This window comes from Acanthaster planci, linkage group LG01 (assembly GCF_054643075.1).
Source record: "Acanthaster planci isolate LZ-2023a linkage group LG01, COTS_SCS, whole genome shotgun sequence".
NCBI classification, from domain to species: Eukaryota; Metazoa; Echinodermata; class Asteroidea; order Valvatida; family Acanthasteridae; genus Acanthaster; species Acanthaster planci.
The window spans coordinates 2,651,445-2,675,799 of record NC_141777.1 but is presented as its reverse complement, the minus strand read 5'-3'; the positions used below and the strand labels follow the sequence as shown (position 1 = coordinate 2,675,799).

The window sequence follows — 24,355 nt, the reverse complement described above, 5'->3', positions numbered from 1 at the left end:
AAAACTTCGTTCACGAGCCCATGCATAATGCCCTCCTTCCTTCCTTTTGGAATTCCAAGATACACACGCGCCCATTTCGCGCAATTAAAATGTTGTCACTCTTGACTCTGGATTGATCATATTAGCATCATTTCCACAACGGAGGCTAGCAATCAAATATTTTTGTTGTTTGACGGATGTGTTGAGTTGGAAAATCAGTGATGCAGAATTTAAAAAGAAATTGAAATAAAATAAAGATGTCAAACATGTCTAATAATTTTCGCCTTATTTGAGACTTTTTATTTTGTTGAACCTAACTGTACTTTCATTTTGCAATAGCGGGTCCTAAACTGGGAAAATACAGACCTGGAAGTGTAGCCAATTATAATTTACATGTATATATGCTTGCATGTTATCAACAGACGGCGTTAGTTATCATAAACGAGCCATGCAAACATGAAATTGTAATCAGGCAACTGAATCTAAGCGGGGTAATATCCACTCTCTACACGTGTCCATTCTACTGGGCAAGGCGAATGTTTGCTTTGCACGGCAAACCTCAATCTCAGCAATTACAACCGCCGAAGCCAGTCTCAACCTCCACTAAGGATGCTTTCTTGCCGCTCGTACATCAGGTATCCAATGTACGTCTCAGGGAGGTACAGTTTTTTTTCTCTTTTACCCGCCTGTATGGTTTCAATCATTCTAAAAGCGAGGCATCAGTGTGACATCCTGCTCCCAGACAGACCCTGGGTCGTTGTCTGGGCTAATGACCCTACCCGTCAAACTCTGAAGCCCACCGCTACCTAGTCGGTAACCGAAACGAGATCAGACCGAGTGACGTTGATTGCAATGGAACATGAGCTTGATCTTGGCGTGGTGTAAAACCGTGTCGCCATGGATCGATCTCGTCGAATATGGGCAGCAATTAAATACATGCTTCGTGCTTTTGCAATAATTACAAGTGCTTACACGGAGGCTGTTTTAGTTTTCAATAAGCATTCTGGTAATTAGCTTGACGAGTGGTTGGACCATAGAGCAAGGGTTTGACCTAGAAATGGGCGCGCAACTGGGACACACGTTTAATCAGGAATACGCGTATGTATGCAATGTAATGACCAAATTGTAGGTAATATGTAAAGGGTTCATAATGCGAACTGTACTTGGGAACAATATCTGACATTTCATTTTGATTTCTGTCGTTGACAGGAGCACATTTAAAAATTTGCCATGCTTTGCCCTACAAATGAGGGCGCACTTGTTTATATATATCCTTACATTAAACAGCCTAGCTTACTACGGTCATGACAGGGTGGGGTTTTTCTTTTCTTCAAATTGGGAACCAAACATTTGCGCACTGATTTATGAAGAAGACCTTGCTCACTTGCAAAATGTCATGAGCTGAAACGACATAACGCATCATGGATGTATGTAATTAAAAATTACACTTATGACGAGTGGTTTGACCCAGAGGTGGCCGTGCCGAGATTATTACGTACCCCGGTTGCGCCACTGCTCTTATCTAAGGTACCACCCCCGCTGGGGGAATAACACAGGTTTATTATTTCTGGAAACGCTGAACGTTATAAGAACTTCATTGAAAAAAAAAATGAATATACCACAATGAACGGTGACAACGAACATATCACGGGATTTCGTGACATTTCTCTCCTAAAAAACAATTAATTGATAACTAATTAGAGAAACACAAATTCCGACTACCAAATTATCCTGGAAACAAGAATTACAATCAGTATCGAAATGATAACCACTGACAGTATTTAGTGTCCCTTTATAATGTCTCTGAAATTCAGAGCGTATCGATTCTTCATCGTTATCGAGTTTCGGGAACTGTGATGGTCACATAGTATTACGGATTTCTCAGAAACTGAATTTTCCCCTTCGCGCGTAGATTCACCACAGGCAGAAACTGCGCATGCCCACGTTTTTAAATTCTTTGCAGGCATCCAACATAGTCTATATGCTTTGATTGGATTTAACTTTACCGTTGACAATTTTTAAATCGAATTCCAGGATCTTTGAATTACAGAAAAAAAGCTTGTGAACGTGACATTGCACATACATGTAATCGTTTGGAAGGTCTAAAGGGACTTTGGATGCATTGTGAATAAAGTATTAGATTAATAAATACCACAACAATAAGGATAAATATGCAGTTAAAATCCGTGGCTCTGAAGTACAATGTAAAAGGAAGGTAATGTACGTGGAATAATTCGGTAATGATTCCTACCTGTGAAATAACCCACTTCTTTCCGATAACTGCATTGAGATTTTGTGATCATAAGTGTGTACAGCTCGTATAAAAACAAACCCAACCCCTCTTTTTAAAAGAACTTTCTAATATTAAGTACTGGTTCGAAGTTATATACAAAGCTGTATCTACAACACCGATCATCATCAGTCACTATCACCCATATCGATGTAAATCGATTCCGATTTTCGAAGAACTCGACGCCACCAAGGCACTGATACAGTGGGTTGGTACCCTGTCCCTTGTAAGGGATCCTCCCTTGGCATACACTGGCCATGAAGTAGCGGAGTCAGGGAACAATCTGATTCCCTCGACGAATCGTCACTCGAAGACGAGTGATCGCTGTCGATGTTGTTGTTCCGATTCTTCATTCGCGGTTTGTTCCCGCCCATCTTCTTGGCGCCTCTTGCAGACGTCACCTTGGTTGAAGCTGATTTGGTTTTCACAGATCTAGGCGATTTCTTAGCTGATGCAGGTGATTTTTTTGCTGATCCAAGAGATTTCTTAGTTGATCCAGGTGATTTCTTTGTAGATCTAGGAGATTTCCCAGTTGACCCGGATACTTTCTTTCCAGATCTTTGTGACGTCTTAGTTGACCCTGGAGATTTCTTGGTTGACCCTGCAGATTTCTTGGCTGACCCAGGAGATTTCTTGGTTGACCCTGCAGATTTCTTGGCTGACCCAGGAGATTTCTTGGTTGACCCGGGAGATTTCTTGGTTGACCCGGGAGATTTCTTGGTTGACCCGGGAGATTTTTTGGTTGACCCGGGAGATTTCTTGGTTGACCCAGGAGATTTCTTGGTTGTCCCTGCAGATTTCTTGGCTGACCCAGGAGATTTCTTGGTTGACCCGGGAGATTTCTTGGTTGACCCGGGAGATTTTTTGGTTGACCCGGGAGATTTCTTGGTTGACCCAACAGATTTCGTGTCTTTCGACCCGGATTTATTTTCCGGCTTGGACTTCTCCGACTTGGACCTTTCGTCAGATTTCGACTTTTTGTCCGATTTGGATTCCTTGTCCGATTTCGATTTCTTCTCTGATTTCGACTTCTTGCCTGATTTCAATTTCTTCTGCGATTTCCTTTCTTTTGACTGCTCGCCTGTTTCTGCTCTCTGCGGCCCGTCGAGTCCATCCAAGGTACCCCCCACTGGCCAATTTTCGTAGATTGGTTCCTCAGCGTTCCACTCTGGTCCCTCAGGCTGGAAGTCGATTCCGAAGCTGTCGTCGGAGGCGACGGAAATGTCTCCCTCGGCCTCTTTGAGATCGGGCCATTTGGCGAAGGGAACATTAGCCAGAAGCCATCCGCGCGCTGTGCCTTCCGGATCGTCCGCATCGTAGGCGTTTCTGATAGATGTCTGAAGGTAGCGTAGCAGCAAGAAGATGACAGACTAAAAGTAAACGTAAAAAGAAAATTATGTATCCACTGTATCTGGGTGTTCGTCAATTAAATCAAAGCCAATGCCCATGGATATTCAATTAACATACATCTAATTATTAATTTGTTAACCAAAGATGTCTCTAATCCGTTCTTTTGAAATGAAGTTTCTTTTTTTATTCATTTTACCGGAAACAACCATTTTGGAGCGAATTCCCCCCTCGAGTCTTCGAGGAGGGTACAGGGCCGCTTTTAGGGTCAAGGGATCCTGAACTACAGCCCATAATTTTCTATGAATGTCAGCCGTCTGACTTACTTGCAGGATGAAAATCACCAATGTAATGGCTCCGATTCGGTTCAGCCTGATCGTGAAGTAGTCAATGAGGGCGTGCTTGCACCCTTGTTGGTGGAGGGTCAGTCCCTCGCGATAGTCGTAGTTGCGGTGTCTTTGGTTGTCGTGGACGTGGTGATGAATGCACGGCCGCAGCAGGTCGTGTCTGCAGCAACTGTACGGGACATCGTCGCTCAGGAACCCTCCGCTGGTCATCTTTCTGGAGTTAGAGGGGAGGGAGATGAGAAAGAATGTTGGAGAAAGTCATGGCGGTCGAATCAAACCTTGTTGGGTGAATAATTGGAAACGATGTTTCAGTGATTCCGTCTTTACCGTGCATTAATGAGTAGTTGATGGATCTATTCCATGGTCTCATCTGTGGAAAAACACTTGATCAACTTTCATTGCCCGAAAGTAAGTCTTAACAAGCGGTCTAACAAGCAAAGAGCGGACGCCAGTCCCAAGTTTAAAATAACTATATACTTTGCATGGCACTTTGGTTGGTAACCTGTTTTGCTAAGAAAATATTTCTGTGCTTAACTGCCCAGTCAAATGGTCCTCTGAAAACAAAACAAATCTCTGAACCGTGGACAATCGTGACCCCAATGGAACGAAGCATTGCTTCACCTTTGTACAATCTCGTTTGTCTTGTCCAGGTAATCGTCTGCGATCCATTGCAAAGCAAACCAGTCTTCATAGCCCTCGTTCCCACAACACTCAAACTCCACCTGCAACTGGTTGATCTCACGCTTTACCGCTTCCTTGTCCTGGGTAAAAGTCAAACATATGAACCAAGTCATGTTATCTCTGTCTTGCATATACAAAAAATCTGATTTTGTACTAAATAAAAATTGCATTAAAGCAGCTCATCACATGTTCAATTATCGTATGCTTTTTGTACTTTTGGTATAAGACGTGAATATTTTATAGACTAACATGTACATGTACAAGACATTGAACCAGAATGCATTCAGTTCATCTAAGTTTGGACTGAAATTTTGGGTTACTAATATTTTGTGTATAAAATAAGTATGCCAGAACATTTGAGAGAAATAAATCGACCCTGAGAAGCCACTAGGCCTGGCACTACAGGTTTGACGACGATGGTGGACAAACATCGTGTGAGAGGGAATCACCTTGTAGTTTTTCATAGCCTTGATCAGTCCACGGTGGAACGAATGATGGAGATGCAATCGGTGGGCGAAACACATGCATCCTGCTACGAAGATGCAGACGTTGAGCGCGAGGAAGAGAAAGAGGTAGGGAAGGAGGAGGGCCCTCAGCCTTTCCCTGCATGGGAAAAAGGTTGATCTTAGTGACAGGATGTGTCAGTATTGATGCAAATTTAAGGTCGGTTTTACCTATCGATTTTTCATTGCCACGCTATAAAACGCAGTTTTTCAGCGACGAAATTTTGGCAGATTGTAATACAAAAGAAAAAAAACCAATGCAGCTGTAAAAACAGAAAACAGAAAGTACTACATGTGTCATTCTAAATACTTAATGAAATTAACCCCATTTTTGAGACTAAGTTTGCAGAAATCAACCAGTTGCAAGGGTCAACTTTCCCCAATTTTTTGGTCGCTCATACAAATTGGCAATGAGAGGAAGGTTGAAAAGTTGCTTGCAACTCAGTTTCAGTCGGAGAAAAACTAGGCCTACTCGATTCTTTTTTTCCCGAGCAAAACTCCACTGGAATACAACTCCAATTTTGAGCACTGCGATTAGTTTGTATTTCTTGTCTGTACACTGTCACTTCCTAAGCGTCTATTCTGTTTCAGGATCGACTTTTGACAGACTCAGTTTGTGCAAGTGGTATTCGATTCCGAATACCGAGTCTGTGCAGCGGAAGTTGGGAAAAATAGGTTGAAGCCGAATCGGCCACGGCGCTTTTCACTCTACCTCCTAGAGATGTCGGCAACCTTTTGGCAAAGCTGTCCCCCAGCCAAGTCGATGACAGTGGTGATGACGCCGATGGTGATCAGCATCCAAGGCAGGGAGTTTCCGTTGTACCCCTCCACAAGATTCACCTGTCAAAAGGTAAATGCAGTCAACTGATTTAAAACAGATAGTTCGGGGGTTCGTGGGATTAGAGACGCTCTACAGATTGAGCGGAAGTCTATCCGGCAAAATGGCGTGACTTCTTTTTAGAATCTGTGAATAATAGTTGTCATGACTACTGCCCTGAGGATATAATTGGGAAGGGGATAGGCTATAGCAGTTAGCCAAAACCTTACGTTACACCTGCACAAAGAGAACAGCCCGAACCAAGTTCTTATCAGTAGGCCTGAGGTCAGAATTGAGAATCTTCAGCTGTGTGGGCGTAAAAGGAAGACTTCCCGAGGGAGAAAACGTAGGTTATGTTGGACCATGGTCCGTGGTTGGACTGATGAACAACATGTAGTCCTTGGCCTAAGGTGTGGGACTAGCTTATAAAATTTCAAGGACGCAACTTACTGGGCTATTTTTCTTGTTTAAGTGTCAAAAATACTGTAGTTTGCATCATTTGAACCTTGAAGACGATAAAAGGGTGTCATTGGGAAGTTATGGCCTACCTTGTCCTGTATGCGTATCTTGATGTAAAGTCCAATCGAGATGAGAGACAATCCACACAGGGCAGACATCCAATGTACAACCCATAGAATAGTGCAAAGCTTTTGCCGTCTATTCTCGCTGATTTGAATTGGCAAAACTGCCATGTTAAAGTACTCTCGTAGTGTCACATGTTCCTCTAATATTTTCTGCCAACCTTTATAAGCAAAGCCACAAAATTATATAATTGTAGTAAATATGCATTAGGCCTAGACTTATTCCCAATACGAAATGTCTTCCATCTTGTTTGAAAATGAAAATGATACGCGCGAGCAGTGACACGCACAAGACAGCAGAAAATTCAAATTAAATGCGCGTTATGCGCGAGCGTATGTTGTACGCGGTTGTAATTTGAAAATGTGACAGCTGGAAGATATAATGGTCAGCGCAGCGAACTGGTCCCAACTTGCGCTAACTTTGCTGGAAAGCGACGACGTGCAAATTTATTTGTTTCGTTTATCTAGTGTTGCCACTTTTCCTACATCCCAGACCTGCGAAACACGTTTGGCTCAAAGCTCTTAAGGCTAAGAACTGGCGAATTCAGTCCTTATCTTGATTCCGCAGTACACAGCAACAGATCCTGCAGAATCCCTGTAGACCTAGGCCCAGAGCGATCGTAGGGTTGGACGTCGAGGAACTGTTAGTGTTATGGCCCTTTTGCCGATTCAAATCACCGAGCCCAATCGACGGAGGCTGAGCACCATGCTTTGGATTGTGCACTGGATATGTGCCATTTGTGGGCTGACTGTCATATCGATTGGAGTGTACATCAGGATTCGTATACGGGACAAGGTAGGCCTGATTCTCTGGTTGTTATGAAGCAAGGCGTGGCTAAAACTCTTACAAAGCGAGGATCGAAAACCATTCACATGTCTAAAGTGAATCCTGCCAGTTCACATGTAACCTCTTTCCCTGCAAAGGTTAATTTGATTGAGGGGTACGACGGGAAAGCCCTGCCCTTGATGCTGATCATTGTAGGGGGCATCACAACCGTCATCGACCTGGTTGGTGGAAAGCTATGCGAAAGGATAGCTGATTTATCTCAAAGGTAGGCTGGGCCTAACCATATCTCATTTCATCTCGATTCAACGACTGCCTTTTCTTTTATTCGAAGAACAGACTCTATCTAACCTTTACAATTTCAACATTAGGCCTAAGCATCAGCTTCCTTTCAAAGAGATAAGGTTGCATTAGGACAACAGTCCTTATTTTTCAGGACAATTCTGACGTCACATTTTTGTTTCACTCAGTTTTGAAACTTATTACAAGCCTTTTTTTCACTCAACCGAAGGGCTGAGGTTTGTTGCTAGAAAATGTAGAATTCTTATCAGTTTGATATTTTATACCTACAGGAACAAGCTTCTAAAAGTAAGGACTGCCATTCAGACAATCAATCTGAGGGCAAAAGTAATTTGGACGACAATAATATTGCCGATTGTTCGGTGGCGAATACACTTAACGCAATCCCTATCTCTGCTTCTCCACTATTCGATTTCTATGTTTTCCTTTCTCCACTCCTCTTTTTGTTCGGCAGGGAAAAATTGAAGTCCTTCCTTCTTCCCTACCTCCTTGTCTTTCTCGTTCTCAATGTCTGCATCTTCGTGGCAGGATGTATGTGTTTTTCCCATCGTTTTCACCTCCATGAATCTTTTGATCGTGGATTGGTGAAGGCCATGGAGCAGTACAAGGTTTGTATTACAAATAGGCCTAATATTACAGAGCCCACCACAATTTGGGTCAATCCCCAGGAATACCAATTCTTTGTTATTTTAGTTCGAAGTCTATGCTCGGATTCGTTTCACTGCATCAAAGATTCTAGGTCAGAGAAAGGCCCTATATACTGGCAAAACTGACTTTTGAGAAATTGTCTGTAGATGGTAATTTCATTTCTGAAACACAACAAAACATTGAAGAATCCTCTAATTTGTAAGAGGTGGCCGTAAATTTTTTGCCAGCGAGGCCTTCCAAGATAGGCCTGCGGTGTTAGGTCCACTACTTGTCTTGTTTTTAACACAGAACTTACATCTTGTATGTGCATGAATTTGCTAAATTCCAGAACAATGAAACAGTGAAATATGAGATCAACCAGCTTCAGATTGACTTTGAATGCTGTGGAAATAACGGCTACGAGGACTGGTTTGCGGTGCAGTGGATCGGGATAGAGTATCTGAGCAACGATCTTGCAGGGTAAAAACACAAGCTCCTGGTAGGTTGATGACAGATCGCCTATGGTATTTCGAGCCCAAGGCTTCGGTTCGTCAGCTGTAAGCGCGCCACAACAGTTAGAGACAGCCGCAGATAAAATGTCCGTCCCTCGACACGGCTTACAAAAGGTACCAAATTGCACTCTATTGTAGGAAACGCGCAGCCAGTGTATTTCAAGAAAATCGGAAGCCTGGCCATCTCACGGCCCTGCCAAGAAAATCACAAAATAATTTCTCTAACCGCGCGATTTTCTCTTTATCGTCAGAACGATGACGGGCGGGCAGTACTTGAACGATGACGCTCCATACAGCTGTTGTAAATCCGGGATGCTACGGCCGTGCATCCACCACCACGTCCACGACAACGACAGACACTACAACTACGACTACCGCGAGGGACTGACGCTCTACCAACGAGGTTGTAAGCACGCCCTCATGGACTACTTCACGACCAGGCTGAACCGAATCGGGTCAATCATCCTGGTAGTATTTGTCTTAAAAGTAAGTCGAACAAACCATGGATCAGATTTTGCTCATAAAGTATAAACCATTTTCAATTTGGTCGATAGTTTAAATCACAACAGTCTTCATAAAGGGTGGATCCAAAAGCAAATTGTTTGGGGGATTTTTTTAGGGGGGTAGGCAAAAAACTTTGGAAATTTATGCTTAACATAATATTTTATGGCCTTTCTAAGGAGTGATGGAATGTATAGCTTTTCACACGCGTTTCGACGGAAGGAAAATAGAATAGACCCCCCAAATGCCCCTTTCCCCTCATATTTCCCACACAAACTGACTCCCATCGGCCCCTGTATTAACGAGTTAGCTATAAACCTCACGCAGCATAACCCGACTTCTGTAAAAAATATTTCGCCTGTTATGAGCAGGTTGTTCCAGTAACACACTCATTTCATCTTCAATATTTCCATCGGCACAGTCTGTGATTTTCATAGTTCTGCGCTACCTTCAAACGTCCATCGAAAACGCCTACAAAGAAGACGACCCTGAGGGCACGGCACCCGGCTGGCTCCTTGAAAACATCCCCTATTTCACAAAGCAGCCTGATGCCGTCAAAGAAGAGGATAAGGAACCGATTTACGAGAATGTACCGTAAACAACTCCTGACCCTTGGTCAAGAAAGACAGAGGAGTTAACGACCTCTCTTTTGTTTACAGACTGACTGTGTTTGAGAGGTCCTAAACTGTCTTTAATATCTACGTTTTAAGGAGCCAGTTCTTAGTAAGCATTAGAATTTGGTTTCAAACTTAATGGCCATCTTTTGCAACAGAAAACGTCATTGGGAATAATGAAAGTTTTGCAGGGCTTACACGTCAGCAACCTTCCCATATAACCTGCCAATGCCATATTCAGGCGGCCGGAATGCTTACTTGCGAGAGATTTTGGGGAGGGGACTTAGTACCTACAGGCTCACGAATAGCCAATACATATTAGATGCAGAGCAAAGCAGACTAAAACTTGTCAGTAGAAAGTTTCTGCACAGCTCATTTAAGCGCTAGCCAAATTCAGGGGAGAGATACCGAGGAGAACATATTGCTCAGCCAATATGTGTAGGGAGCAAAAGTAAACTGTGAACCAGTCACAACATTTTGACTGGTAACTCGCCTTTGCTAATCAGAAATTTCCTTGCTTAGCAGATTTATGAGCTCAGCAGCTGCACGGAACACGCCATTTGTGCCTGTCGGACCAGCAATCGGTCTCGATCTCGCAGAAACGAGAAACGAGAAAAGGCGAGGAAAATAATTTTGTTATTGACAGGGAGTGAGCATCACGGTAATCTTTGAGTGGGTTCGGTGAACTGTAAGGTAGAAAAAAAGAGCAAAGGAAGCTGTTGATTGATTGATTTTAATGTGAACCGTGCAAATATTTGTGGCGAGACTTGATAGAAATAGCCGGTGGCGAGTGATTTTGATATTTGCTGTTTTCATTCTGTGAAGAACGAAGACAGAATAGGCTGTCACGTCTGATTTAAACTACATGTAGAAAATAAAAAATGAAATGAAAACAATCATCAAGAGTTCATGCCCCCAATCAACAGTTCGTTCGTGAACTTGGAACAATGATATTAATTACAAATGGAAGCATAACAATATTCATGATAGTATGATGATTAAGCATGGTTGTAGGTAATTTGGTTTGGACAATAATCTGACTGACAAAATGCACATTTACCTGCAAGGAACGAAGACAATGTGTCATCACGTCTTCGACCAAATAAACAGGTCAAAAGTGCTCGAAATGAAGAAACGAATGAGGATTTAAGCAATCCGCACTAAGGGGATAAAAGAGTAAGGGGTTACAAATCCTTCAGTGGCGTAGCGAGGAGATTTTCTTTGGGGTGTGCCCGAGTCAAATTTGCCGACTTGTAACTTGTTTGCCAACCTCGTGTCTAGTAAAATTCACAAAGTGATCCATGGTACGCTACCGTGCTTCAGGGGAAATGCCGACAGTCAACGCATATCGTTTATGTACTAATTTTGGATTCATTTGCCGACCAAATCCCCATTTGCCGACTGGAATTAATGTGAGGGGGTACCGTACCCCCCCCCCCACACACACACACAACCCGGTCGCTACGTCCCTGATTACATGACTGAGCAAAGCTAAAGGTGACTCCTAAAAAGAATCGGACATTTTCACGATTGTTAACATGCTTAGAAAAACACTGATTGGGTGACTGGGTAATCAATTACAAGGTTACAGGACTTATACAAAAATCAAAGCTTTGCGAGACCATGAAGGAAGGACACAGAAGGAGTTACAACTCTGGCACATCAAAGTGCTTGATGATCATCGCCACCTGGTCAGACGAACAATAGTAAACATTCCAAAAATGCCTGATTACTGCCTACAGCTTAGCTGAACCAGGGGGGCCACTTACATTGTAGCAATATTTGTGGTGTTTTCTTTGCAATAAACTGCAACTTTTCGCAGTGACCAGGAAAAAGAAAGAAACATATCTAACATTAGATTTATTTTTTGCCGTCACGAATAATTTATCTTAAAGATTTTGATTCACTTTTCCATTATCCATGCGATGTTTGTAATATTATTTTTGCACTCCAAAATATCAGTTTTCAAAGTCTTTGTACGAATTTGGCTAAGGCTAACCACCAACATGTTGACCACCACGTCACAGGACAGTTAAGTTCACGAAAAACAAAATGCGCTGTTTCATCACAAGGAGTGACCATGGGATCTCATAAAATACCATTTTGTGTAAATTCCGTAATAAAAATGATTCAAATCAAACGTAATCTTATAAAAACTTGGCTATTTATAAGATAAGGGCAATAACTGCATATGAACACGTGGAACACAGCCAACGAGCAACTGCGCAAACATTAAATTTGATGTTGTCAGATCATACCAAGCACCAACGATGGCGTGAACATGGTTGTCAAACAGGTTCATAGCAAGCCTTAGCTGCGCTCTGGCTATGGCCATACCAGGCATGCCAGAAAGCGGTAATTGGCCGGATGTTGTAGCCTGGGCAGTTCAATCTCTTTCTCTTTCCTCCATGGCGATACCAAATCTCGTTAGAAGTTTTCTAATGGTTCGAATATAAGCAATGAGCCTCATAGTGAGCAAAATTGAACGGCAGTTATCTAAGGAACATTTATCTCTGGCAAGAAATCCATGTTGCACGGCAGTAGGGGCCTATGTAATACTGAAATACCACTGACTGAAATCACTGCCCTCCATCACATCAATCAAAGGCGATAGATTCCCAGGCTTTTTAAACAGTGATGAGAAAGGTTGACACTGGTTCCCTCCACACATTTCAGTTGAGGGATCTGGATCCAGTACTTGGTTTTACTTTTCCGAACAAAATGGAATGACCAAAACGCCATCCAGATTTTTATTTTTCATTGGGATCAGATATTTTGCGCACTTTACTCAGGTTAGGCTTAGAGCTTACCCGAGCCAAAGCTCGGATAAGCTCTATGGCCTTCAGTCAAGACTACAACGCCCAATTTTAATTACTTTCATTACTTCAACATTAAAAATAATGTTATGAGGTGACAAATCACATGGACACAATAATTGACAACCGTGGTTTGAACATTAAACCTATTTTGTCATATAAGACTTAAAGGTTTTCATGGTGAAAGAAACTAGATCTATAGTAAAGATTGCGGTAACACCATGTATTTATCTCTTCTTTGAGTATGTGTGGTTCTGAGAAGAACCGGGGAATAACTCGACGTTTCGAACAGTGTACTCTGTCCGTCTTCAGGAGACTGCAGGAGTGGAGCTTATATGGTGTAGAGAGGGATCCAGATGTAGGGATTAGCTCGGTGAGGCGTTAAGGCGGGGACAGTGATGGCGGGAACAATGGATGCTGCACTGGATCCTGGGGCTGCATGCCCTGTGTGTGTGTGTTTACCGGAGCGTGTCAGTTGGAGTTGGCAGTGGGAGAGTGAATAGCTGGGTGCCAAGGGGTATAGAAGACCCATAGGCTGACTGAGGGGGAAACCTAACTAGGGAGTCCTAGGGTATAGGAGACCCATTGGACTGGGATGTGAGGATGGGGCGCCAGATATCGCTGATGTTGAAGCCGATGTCTTGGGGAACTGTGTCGTGCTTGATGATTTCCATGGCTTCTCTAATGCGGCGGGGATACCATCGTTCGATGCTGGTGATAAGTTCAGCTTGGCTCCAGTTGATTTGATGGTCTTCAGTGTGGGAGTGCTTAATTATTGATGACTTTTCCAGCTCTCCCTTCCTACCATGGGCTTTGTGCTCGTTGATTCGGGTAGGGAGGTCCCTGCCCGTCTCGCCGATGTACACTTTGCCGCATTGGCAAGGAATTCTGTACACCCCCGGTCTGCGCTGGGGGTCCTGTTGGTCCTTGTGCGAAGTAAGCAGGTGATGCAACTGAAGTGGGGCTGTGTAAAAAACTTTAATACCGTGCTTGTGGAGAATCCGCTGGATGTGGTGGGAGGTGTTGCCTAAGTAGGGGAGGGTAATGGAACTAGGGGCCCTAACTAGTTGGCTTTGGGTATAGGAGACCCTTCGGCCGGGGGTGGATCTGGGATCTTGGGTCTTGACTTGGCTTTGCTTGTATCCGTTACGTTGCAGCGCTGCAGTGATGTGGTGGAGTTCTTGACCGAGGAATTCTTTGTCGCAGATGTTGTATGCCCTGCGGACCAGGGCCCGGTTGACGGATGACTTAATCTTGGGGTGGTGGAAGGAAGTATTGTGGAGATACCTGTCCGTGTGGGTGGGCTTGCGGTAGACAGTGCGTGCTAGGTTGCCGTTCTCCTTTCTTGATGTTGAAGTGTTACCGCAATCTTTACTATAGATCTAAACCTATTTTGTATTAACCATTTACCTTGATTTACCACTCCAAACAGCCCTTAGTCTCTGTGTTTTCGTCATACTCCAAAACAGATCAACGAAATATAAAGGGGATCACTGTAAACAATGTTTCACAAGTAAAGGAAATGAAATAGAGGTTAAAAATAGGTTGAAAGACGTAATTGGCACTACAAACTTCTCGGGTAACATTAACATTGGAGCATCGTGTAGAATTTTACATGCCATAGCTCATGTTATTTTCCACAAGGTGAGCATGTCGTAGGCTTTTACAACAAACCAGGGATGGAAAAAATTATCAAAAAGGTGGGCGGTTCGAGAAGGATGATCCCCAGGTTGATATTGAGGAAGATCTTAGCGTGGGGGTCTTGCTTCAGTGCAGTGACTTCACGGAGATGGGCGCCGCGCTCGCGGTGCGGCTGGCAAATGAATCGTCGTAGCCGCAGAACCAGTCGTAACCACGGCGTGGGAGGGACTTCCATCCCCGGGCTGGCCCTGGAAAGAAACCGTTTTATATCAAGGTCTCAGTTCCAGCAGACTGAGTTTCCATTTTTGCTGGGTTCTGAATGGGTATTTTTGTTTCGAGCCTGAGGATGTAGGACCAAGAAACAACCGATATTTGAGGGCCTGATAATCATAAAAATTTGGGAACAAGATCGTCATACTTCAGAAAAGGCAACCACTGTTTAGATTGAAAAACATGGGTGCTTTGAGTGATCTTGTATGCTGGTCGTTCGATACGGTTGGTTTGCCATTGGTAGCGCACCGTGCCTTCCTGAGTCACAACTTGGGGCTCGCCAACCTCCCACATCTCGATCTCTTCCTTGTCGTCTTCAAAGTCATCGTCCCGGGGGTCACTGTTGTAGCGGCTCCACCAAGTGGTGCGGCTCAACTGCCGAGAATTAATTTACCAAATGACACAATATCTCTTGGTAGATGACAGAGTGGCGTTATAAATTGAACTTCTTAAAATCAGACAAATCAAGTCTATTGACTCGTCTTTTCGAGAGCACACTCTTCCTGAAGATTGACAGAGAATACTGTTCAAAAGGTTACCAGCATTCTTCAGACCATCGGTATCCCATTTCTACATCAACTTTCCAAGCCTTTAATTCATGGAAAAGTTACGTCTCTGTAAAACAAGCTTTTGGAATGAAAGAAAGTGATATTGGCCCCATGTAAATGGGCTCTTCTCTCATTTTTTTCCACTAAAAAATACAAAATAAAAATTGCTCTTGTTGTGTGTGGGGAATGGTCCTCGTTCCTCCCACCACAGATCCGCCAATGGGTGGGACAGTGCTCGATAAAATCACCTCGAGATGTAAAGTGTTTTAGGTCCCACATACATACCAACATCCCTGAGATTTCAGAAACACAAATGAAATTATTGTCTCGCCGCTAATCTTTCAATTTCTTTACATTTTACATTTTTAATTATTCCCACAAAACAAAATCACCCCCTGAAAAGTGATTTTTCCGAAGTCCGATTGCAGCAATTTTTCAAGTGGCAACCCTCAACTTTCTCGGGCACTTAGGACCATTTTTCAACCGTAGCTTTTAGCCATTTTGCTCTCATATGAAAGCTCAAAGACCCAGGGAGTTCATCCTGGAAACGATTTACACAATCTCGATATTTTGGGGGCCAAACAATCTCCTTTTACAAAAGATACTGTGGGGGGGGCACTTTAAATGCTAATGAGCTGGCCAGAAATTCTCGCTTGAATAAGTGGACTGCACCCCAAATAGTATGAAGGAACCATAACACTCACACTGTGATGGGGTGGACCAATAACGTTATAGGGACCAATTCTGTCTGCTATCACGTCTAGTTTCAGCTAAGAGGATCAGCACCGCTACGCAGGTTAATATCTCGGCAGGCTGGAAGAGCCTCTGACAGCACATCAATAGCTGCAGTATGTAACAAACACCAAAATAAATGGAACAACGTTGCTATCGGTAACCCTACACCATCAGTTTCGTGTTGATTGGCGTTTTTCAGTTTCGCCGTTTCGTTCGATGACTTTACCGTTCAGTTGGGCAATTTCATTATTCGATCTGCTATTTTCGACATTCAATTTGCCAATTTTCATCATTCCATTCTGCAATTCATCATTAAATGTGGCAATTATATCATTCTCTTCGGCAGTCTTTCCCAACTGCCCTTAAACAGGGTGCCGGTGGTATGAAGGGCAAATGCGCTTCACGATTTTTGTGAAGGAAAGATTCTTGTGAGCTATTGACCTGCAATGCCGCAGTGGGTAACTCGATGCCCTTATCCACACATGCATTTCAGTGCACACGTGTCATAGAAGGAAGGGTTGACCCTGTGTTATTGTTCACTCTGATGAAGTAAGACTGGTGAAGTTTTTACGAACCCTATCCAATGAGTGCTCGACAAAAATTACATAATGCAAATATAACATTCTTTTTAGAAGAGAAAGAAAGTCCGACAATTCAACTGGGAAAGCTTCCACGAAACGTGGAGACTAGTCTCCTCTCAATACTTATTAGTAATAACACCATTTTCCCATGAGAAAGTACATGTACGTGGGTGTACCATGTGGTGTTATGAAAAACGCGCGCGGGCAGACAAAGCTGAAAAGCATGACGGTAGAGGGCGCCAATTCATTGGATGAACTCAGGTTTTCGCACAAACACTTTCGGCGAGCAAATTTTGGTTCACAATTCACAATGAAAATGAACAGTATCTTCCGGTAACAGCATCACAGCAACAAAGCCCTGCATTATTAAGAAAGCAGGAAGAAAAGTTTAATAAGACTTCTTTTCAATGATAGTGGCTATACATGGATTCAGCGAATCTGTTGCTACGTACCAAAGAAGACAGGAAAAAAATTGAGATGTCATGTTTCGTCCAGTACAAAAAAACACCAAAAAATCACATCGTGGAGTCTTCACTGTCACTTCACATTTTATGAACCCCTGTTTTGACATGGCCAAGAATTGGAATGGATATTAAACTGGACGACGAATAGAGAAAACTCAGTGATGAAAAATAGGTAATATGAATTCAAATCACCTTTCAAATGTCAGGGATTGAGAACCGTTTGCGTTTAAGGGTTACAATTGTTCTTTATTATCAACGCCATTTTCATCGGCTATTTTTCTCACATTACTTTAAAAGTGTACATTTATAATAATTTGTTTTTAAAATTAAGATTGTGTTATATATTAAAATCAGCATGAATATCATAAATAACGGTTCGTGAAATGTAAAGAGAAAAGTCAATGTGACTTTGCTTTTTAATTCAAGTATTCTTTCAAGTTCTCAATTGGACAACACTTCCAAACCTCAAATACAATTACATTATCTCCAAAAGGAAGAGAACTTGTAGCTGGTGTCATCAGCGAGCAGTAAACAAATAGGTATCTCATCATACCATCAATGCCTCTCTTGCTACATTAATGCTAAATATCGTAATGTGAACTCTGTAAATTATATGGCACAAAAATCATAAAGCAAGAGGGACTGAGCGATTTAAAATTAAAATGCGGTCCATGTGTATGTATCTCTGTGTCCAATTCAACCTTGTTTTCAAAATTTCATTTTGCAATTTTTATGGGCATATTTGTGTGGCGAGCGAGAGTGTGATGTTACAGCTATTTTGGCACTACAATATGGCCAAATTTTGTATACTTTGCTCAGTTAGTTGTCTTTTAAATGCAATTTGTTGCTTCTTCTCTACATGACAATAGGCCTGAGAGAAAATTTTCTATTACATATTTTCACTCCACAAATTTTCAGTTCATATTAAAGTTTGAAAGAAAAAACTCGCAAACAGAAAAGTGGGTTCTGAAGATGACCTCAAAGCTATCAGCTATCCAAATCAGTACTTTCATTTGTCAGGTAAAGCATAGAACATCTGAAAAGTGCAATTTTCAAGAACATTAACTAAAAATCTTTCTGTTGAGATTTAAGACATGTAGCTACACAAAAATGTACATCTAAGAAACAAAGTTGCTTTCCAACAAGTGGTGAATAGCTTAATGTTCATCTTAACTACCAGGAAACGACCCGCTTTTCTGGGGGTATGACACTCCAGTTTGGTGAAGCTTTGTCACTGGCTAGCCAGTTGAAGTCGTCCACGTCATCCCAGCTGTTACGGCTTCGATCAAGCTGGCTAGTCTGGAAGTCATCCTGTTGTCCGTCATAACTCCAGTTGTATGGTGCAAATCCCACATCAGAAGTATCCTCAATGATTGCACGACTGGTGACGTGAAGGTAGAACTGGGTACTGGTAGTATGGTGTACTCGCAGCTGCTGACAAGACACCACAATAGTACAATCTTGGCAATTATCCACAAATATGGAGCCAGGAACAGGACCCGAAAAGATCTTACAGTTGGTCAGATTGTTCATGTGTATGGCATTTGGTGATCCAAACAGTTTCACAGAACATGATTTAAGGTTGGTCAGCCCAATATCTTTGGCTTGAATTTCTTCAGATTGTAGCGCCAGGTCAGAATCTGATAGGTCAACAAAGCCACACTGAAACCTCAACAGGTCAGTGGTTATGTTTGTGGGTCCATCCACCTCTTCCACAGCAGCCCCAGGCTTCTCAACTTCTTTGGGTTTGTCTGATTTCTTCTGTCTGCCTTTGAAAGTAAACTTCTTTTTGGGGATGAGCTCATCACGCCTCTCTACCATGTCTGCGTGTAGCTGATAAACATCATCCTGGAATTTCCGTATCTCATACGAGGTCAAGGACAGCATGGAATCGGTAACAAACTGGAGCAATTTTTGGATAGCAACGATGAGCCCGTCGAAGAAATCAGGGAGGGCCGACTTTTCCACAGTACCGGCGGTAGCAAGGCGATTTTCTATGGCTGTCATCTCCTTCGCAAAGGTATTCCTGAAATAATCAGCATTCTCTTGCTTCCCAGTGGCTGATTCTCGCTTGAGTTTCCTTTCCTCGAGCTTGGCCATTCTCTCCTCTTGCCTACGCTGTAATTTATCAGTGACCCTCTCCTTCATTTCGTCGCGTTCAATGGAAAAAACTGAGTCAGAACTTGGTCGATTCACGGGAGTCGCCATGTTGGCAGGATCAGTTGCATGACGGGAACGCGTGTTACTCGACTAGACTTGTTACAAGTCCGTTCACTACTTTTGTTCCAACCAATTTATATCGTTCGTGTTATTGTACTGCAACAAAGTAATAAAACATTTTCCAAAGAGAGAATAATAATTTGTAAAGGATAGTAATAATTATTCAGTCATTTTTTTACCAGGTGGTGGATCCAGACTTCTAACCCCAACCCCAAAACAAAACTGCAGAATATAAGAATATTTTTGTTTTGTTAATATGCCCCATTTGTTTTAGGTTCATGTTTTTCACAGTTGTGAAATGTTATTATTCAGTCTTTTTAGTCAAGAAAGTTTGGAGATCTGATGTTACCTTAACGGAGACTGGGTAGTAACTGCTCCGATTTAATCCCACGGAAACTTTTTGAAAAGTGATAATGTGGAGTAAGATCACTGTGAGTTCTGAACTTGCGAACCAGATAAAAGTGACTTGAGCAAAGATGTGTTCTTAATGTGTCGCATTTTTATCACTCATTCCATTTCGCTTTTTTGGAGCATAAATTACGAGAAGCTTTTGTCACACATCATTCAATACTTTTTAGTCATGAATCTGTTTCTATGTCCCGGTTCATCTTCTTTTTTTTTAAATCGTGAATTGTACCTCTGCGCATGCTCCATTTAAGCTCCAATCAGACTCTTCTGCGAGTGTAACACATCTCAAATTTTATTAAAGAATATTTTTGAGCATCAAATGAATGAAAACAGTTGTTATTTGGCAGAATTGTCACAGTTGTTACCGTTAATTAATACAACTAGGCCCCACACTCACTCAAACATGTTTTGAACAACAAGGACCAAAAAATGATGTGACCAGCTCTGAGTCACAAGTCTTGGGAGCTTCTTTTGAGTTAACTTTGCATTAGATTGAGGAATTTAAGCTCTTTCTGTTGATGTGTCACTCAATTTGGTACAATGAAAATGGACGTTGTGTGGAAGTTCAAATGTTGAAGATTCCTTTTGCTTAAACACTGTGCAAGATTCTTTCAAAGGCCTTTAACTCAAAAGTGGCTCTCGAGACATGCGACTAATACGGGCGATTCACATTAGTGCGCCACCAAGAGTTTGCGACGCGTTGGCCAATCACAACGCGCGAAATTTGTCGACCCTTTCCAAACGCGCATTGGGTCGACAAATTTCGCGCATTGTGATTGGCCAACGCGTTGCAAACTCTTGGTGGCGCACTATTGAGAAACGGCCGTATTATCACAGAGCGGGCCACAAATAGACCTCTGACAGCAACGTTTCTAAATTTCTTGCACTTGAAACAGGGATGGAAGCTGTGTTTGTAATTTGGACCACGCTGTTGCTTTATTGTTGGTTTATGCACGCCGTGGCATCAACTACTTTTCCCACGGGAAGTTAATTTTTATGTATCTTTTTCTCTGAATCCATCATATTTGATGTAATCTGACAAATGGCATGTTGCCAGACTATTTTGAGATCCAAACATACTGAACTTCCATTTTTTAAAGTGAAACTTAACACATGTAGTTATGACGAATTTTTAATTTTTAGTAGAGACTGAGTAGCCTGCATTCATGCGTCGGCTATCTTGTATTGAAAATGAGGTAAAACCTTTCATTTAGGGAACCTGAGGGTAAAAACGACAGCAACGAAATAAAAGTTCATAAAAATTCATGTCAGATGATTTAAGGGTCATCCCATATGGTTGGGACACAATTTGTGACGGTGTCCTTGATACATGGGTAGCTTTTACCACCTGTCATGACCTGTAGAGTAGGTCATTTACTCTGTAAAAATAACACACACCTCTATATTCAGCCTTGCCAGGTGTATAATTTGGAATCCACATGCAGGGAAATAGCTGTTCATTTTTACGGAACCCACGTAACAATGAACACCGTCACAAATTGTGCCCCAACCTCATGGAATGACCCTTAAATATATGATAAATTATGTGTACATGATTTTAGTTGCATTTAAATAAATCTGAAAGTGAGGTTTGGAACCCAAAATAGTTTGGGACCACCACACCTGAGATTAAATTGAATTTGATGGATTCAGGGAACAAGATAAAAATTGACTTCCCCGTGAATTAATGACTATTCATACTTCGTGCGAAAGCGACCGTGAGCGCAAATTTATGAGGGCACATGAAATATTCGCTTTGCGAATTCGCCCAAAAATGAACACATTTCAACTCGAGCGAAATTTCGCTGCAATTTTTTGAGACGTCAAATCGCTTCGGATTCGCGTTCGCCTGGAGTATGAACCGGCCTTAAGGGTTATTTTTTTTAGTTAGAACTGTGGTAGCATCAAGCTGCTAGAGGAGGTATGAGTGTAGACAAACTGTCGATCACAGCTTGTCCAGAAAGATGATGATTGTGGTCATTACACATAATTTCCCCTACCTCAGAGACCGGAATAAATTTTGCTCTGTGCAACTAAAGATTTCTCAACACAGTTTCTTGACAACTGGCAGGATTATGACAACCAAATCTACACAGCTACCTGGGCTGTTAACAGGGGCGTTGGGGTTGTGGGGTCATCAACCGAAAATTAATGAAAATGGTTAGGATAAACAAGCGAGAGCAAGGGTGTAGTTAGAAAAATAATGAAGAATTTACGTGTAATTAAAAAAGTCACATCCACTCACGCAAAAATGTGCACTGAAGATCAATGTCAGTGATCTGCATAACGTGTTTACTGATACGATGCATGACATCTTTTTGCTTTCTATTGCTGACCCCAATATGGTGTTTATCGGTTTTTAATTATATTTATAGTTGCAGAGAAGTTGGCCTGGACAACAACACGCTCCGGGAAGACAGAACAAATCACGAAGGAAACCCTGATGTACAGAACTGCAAATTCTTTAGTGTCACTGAACTGATCCCTTGTCCAAACGGGTTTGAGGATCTCCAACGGAAATTCACCATGAATGCCCTCAACAAATCTTTTACACTGCCAAACAGTAACTAAAGTAATGCTATGACAACATTTAGAAGAAAGTAATTTGTGGTACAAGACATTTCTCGCAGTTGTTCATTTGCCATTCATGTTGTATCGAAGCATGTAGGGTTTCTGCTTCACCGGGGCAAGTTCTGTGAACCAAAATCACTAGGCCTATTCCTGGCAAACCTATGTTTGAAACCAGCTAAGAACGAGGCACGACGCTACGGGAAGTTCGAGAAACGACTGGATTTAGAGAACTTGTCGAATTGCGTGATATCCAGAATATATTATTTTGTATGGCTACCAGGGAAAATCTATGAGTGGTCCAAATAGGTGGTTCTCGCTCGAACTTGCCCTAGATTAGCTGGTAGCCTGTTATGTTTCCAAGCAGATATTTCATGACTTAGCACAACTTAACTCCAAGAAATTAGGCTTAAAACGTATGCGTTTTGGAGTTCCTCGTATCTGCCTCCTTGCATAACCATTCTCGTGAGCTTTGTCTGCAACTTATGATACATAACAGAGAGGACAAAATCGATGTTTTCTATTCTCAGACGGCTGGTTTCTTTCAATCCACGGCTGCAAAGTGGTTGTTATTGTGGCAGTACTATTGTGGGAAAAACAGATCTATGGAGAGCATGCCTGGTATGCACGGGCATGAAGAAAGAGCTCTGTGAGAATCGATTCTAGGATGAAAAACATCTGCCACCGTGTTGTCCTGTTCGCTTCAAAGTAGGACTCGGTCGTGAATATCATCTATGATTTCCTGAGCCCTCTGGAGCATCTGAAGAGTTGGTCCCTTCCTCGAAATCAATAAAGTGACAGGCAGTAACAGGTCCTTTTCACCTTCTATTTATTTGGGCGAAGAATATTTTGTGATTTTTGTTAAGCCACTGGGGATGATGTTCACGATAGAGAAAATGACAGAGCGATTAATTAATGTGACTTCACGGACGTCACGAGGGACAAGAGGCCCCTGCCTCCACACCCCCCCGAAAAAAAATGAACGAATGTTTCTAAGGACGAGAGAAAAATATAAAGTAGTAAGAAAAGGGGAAATGGTAAGAATGTTTGTAGGCTTTATGATGAGGTTTGCTTTAAAAAGCCATTTCCCTCCTAATCACACTCTTGTGCGCTTTTGGAGATTTTTACCTGCAAAAATTTTTTTTAAATTTTAGATAAGGGGTTTTTCCGTCAATTTAACGCTATATATCCGTCACTTATACTCACATGACAGGTACTTCATTTTTGCAACAAAATTTCGTTGGTTTGAAAAGCCAGCTCGATTCGATTGCGACTTAGATCAACGTGTTTCATCTTTTACTTTGCTTCATTGCAATTACATCTCACGCAGCTTTACCGGCTGCATGAGACGTAACAAGTTATGTTTATTTCTATTCACATATGTCAATTTTGTCCAGCGTTTAAAACTATTGATCACTCAAAGAAAAATAAGTTAAGCCTTCTCTGCACTCGGTGAAAATGCAGTTTCGAGTTTTGTATGCATATTCGTTTTCTAACTTACCCCCTTCGAGTGGATTACTTTCTGTTAGATTATTCTTTGTGTGTAAAAGTCTTTTGGGTGGCAGGCCGTACACGCAGTACGTCCCCGTTTCATTTCGTGTAAATGTAACATTTAATCCGGGAAAAAAGTACATTACGTTTATAATCTTTATGTCATAATGAGAAATAGATCTGTTTCAAATGGACCTATAGAGATATTTCCTTCAAGGGATTAAATGTTAAATTTGCACGCCTCTGGTTTCTATGGAACATGGATCCATCTGTGTATGCATGTGTGTTGGGAAGTTGGATTGATGATGTTATGCGAAACAACGCTTTCGAGGTTATGCTTTTGATGTCGAGTTTGCTTCATTTTTTACGATAATCAAGCCAAGCACATTGGATGCAATTCTGGCATGTTCATCCTTGGAGAGAGAGATTGCCCCTTACGACGGGGCTAAACAATATTATTGATGTCTTTAGTTCGCGTGAAGCAACTCCATGCCAACAGGACTAAACAAGAGAACGACATTGTTAAGACTTCTAGAACAGTATTGTTAGGACTTCTTAGGCTATAGCTCTTTACCAATAAGACTCTTTAGCAAAGACTGGACTGTGGATGCAAGGATGTCTTTGTTGGTAGGGGATTAATAGGAGATCGTCGATTGAATAATTTATCCACTGGCACTGAGGAAGGCTGTATCGATTTTGTTGACGGGCATAAATTTTTACCCGGATGAAA

The 24,355-nt window shown here is 42.1% G+C and overlaps 3 protein-coding genes across 4 annotated transcripts; 1 reads left to right on the top strand and 2 right to left on the bottom strand.

The window, feature by feature from the left end:
• Positions 1 to 1,497: 1,497 nt before the first annotated feature.
• On the bottom strand, positions 1,498 to 6,813 carry LOC110974327 (uncharacterized). 2 transcript variants are annotated; one of them, XM_087145736.1, is made up of 7 exons: positions 6,513 to 6,813; positions 5,860 to 5,987; positions 5,094 to 5,247; positions 4,585 to 4,724; positions 3,943 to 4,177; positions 2,769 to 3,639; positions 1,498 to 2,726 (listed from the first exon to the last, which is right to left on the bottom strand). In XM_087145736.1, exons 1-7 carry the CDS (start codon positions 6,654 to 6,656, stop codon positions 2,398 to 2,400), a joined length of 2,001 nt encoding a protein of 666 aa, XP_087001862.1. In that variant the 5' UTR covers positions 6,657 to 6,813; the 3' UTR covers positions 1,498 to 2,397. The 2 variants fall into 2 exon arrangements, with proteins under 2 accessions (XP_087001862.1, XP_022081594.2); XM_022225902.2 differs by having other exon boundaries at positions 1,498 to 3,639.
• A 75-nt stretch (positions 6,814 to 6,888) lies between these two features.
• On the top strand, positions 6,889 to 10,779 carry LOC110974328 (photoreceptor outer segment membrane glycoprotein 2-like). Its single transcript, XM_022225903.2, has 6 exons — positions 6,889 to 7,341; positions 7,470 to 7,597; positions 8,084 to 8,237; positions 8,606 to 8,736; positions 9,020 to 9,254; positions 9,691 to 10,779. Exons 1-6 carry the CDS (start codon positions 7,198 to 7,200, stop codon positions 9,865 to 9,867), a joined length of 969 nt encoding a protein of 322 aa, XP_022081595.2. The 5' UTR covers positions 6,889 to 7,197; the 3' UTR covers positions 9,868 to 10,779.
• Positions 10,780 to 17,004: 6,225 nt separating this feature from the next.
• Positions 17,005 to 19,169, bottom strand: tbcc (tubulin folding cofactor C). The gene has a single exon (XM_022225918.2). The coding sequence runs from the start codon at positions 19,144 to 19,146 to the stop codon at positions 18,112 to 18,114; it is 1,035 nt and encodes a 344-aa protein (XP_022081610.2). The 5' UTR covers positions 19,147 to 19,169; the 3' UTR covers positions 17,005 to 18,111.
• Positions 19,170 to 24,355: the final 5,186 nt, after the last annotated feature.

Coding starts and splice junctions, on each gene's coding strand:
- tbcc (XM_022225918.2), bottom strand. CDS start 19,146: ATGGCGACTCCCGTGAATCGACCAAGTTCTGACTCAGTTTTTTCCATT.
- LOC110974328 (XM_022225903.2), top strand. CDS start 7,198: ATGGCCCTTTTGCCGATTCAAATCACCGAGCCCAATCGACGGAGGCTG. Junction 7,342..7,469: donor GGATTCGTATACGGGACAAG/GTAGGCCTGATT, acceptor TTCCCTGCAAAG/GTTAATTTGATTGAGGGGTA. Junction 9,255..9,690: donor TGGTAGTATTTGTCTTAAAA/GTAAGTCGAACA, acceptor CCATCGGCACAG/TCTGTGATTTTCATAGTTCT.
- LOC110974327 (XM_022225902.2), bottom strand. CDS start 6,656: ATGGCAGTTTTGCCAATTCAAATCAGCGAGAATAGACGGCAAAAGCTT. Junction 5,248..5,859: donor GTTGCCGACATCTCTAGGAG/GTAGAGTGAAAA, acceptor TTTCCCATGCAG/GGAAAGGCTGAGGGCCCTCC. Junction 4,725..5,093: donor AGGCTATGAAAAACTACAAG/GTGATTCCCTCT, acceptor ACTTTTACCCAG/GACAAGGAAGCGGTAAAGCG.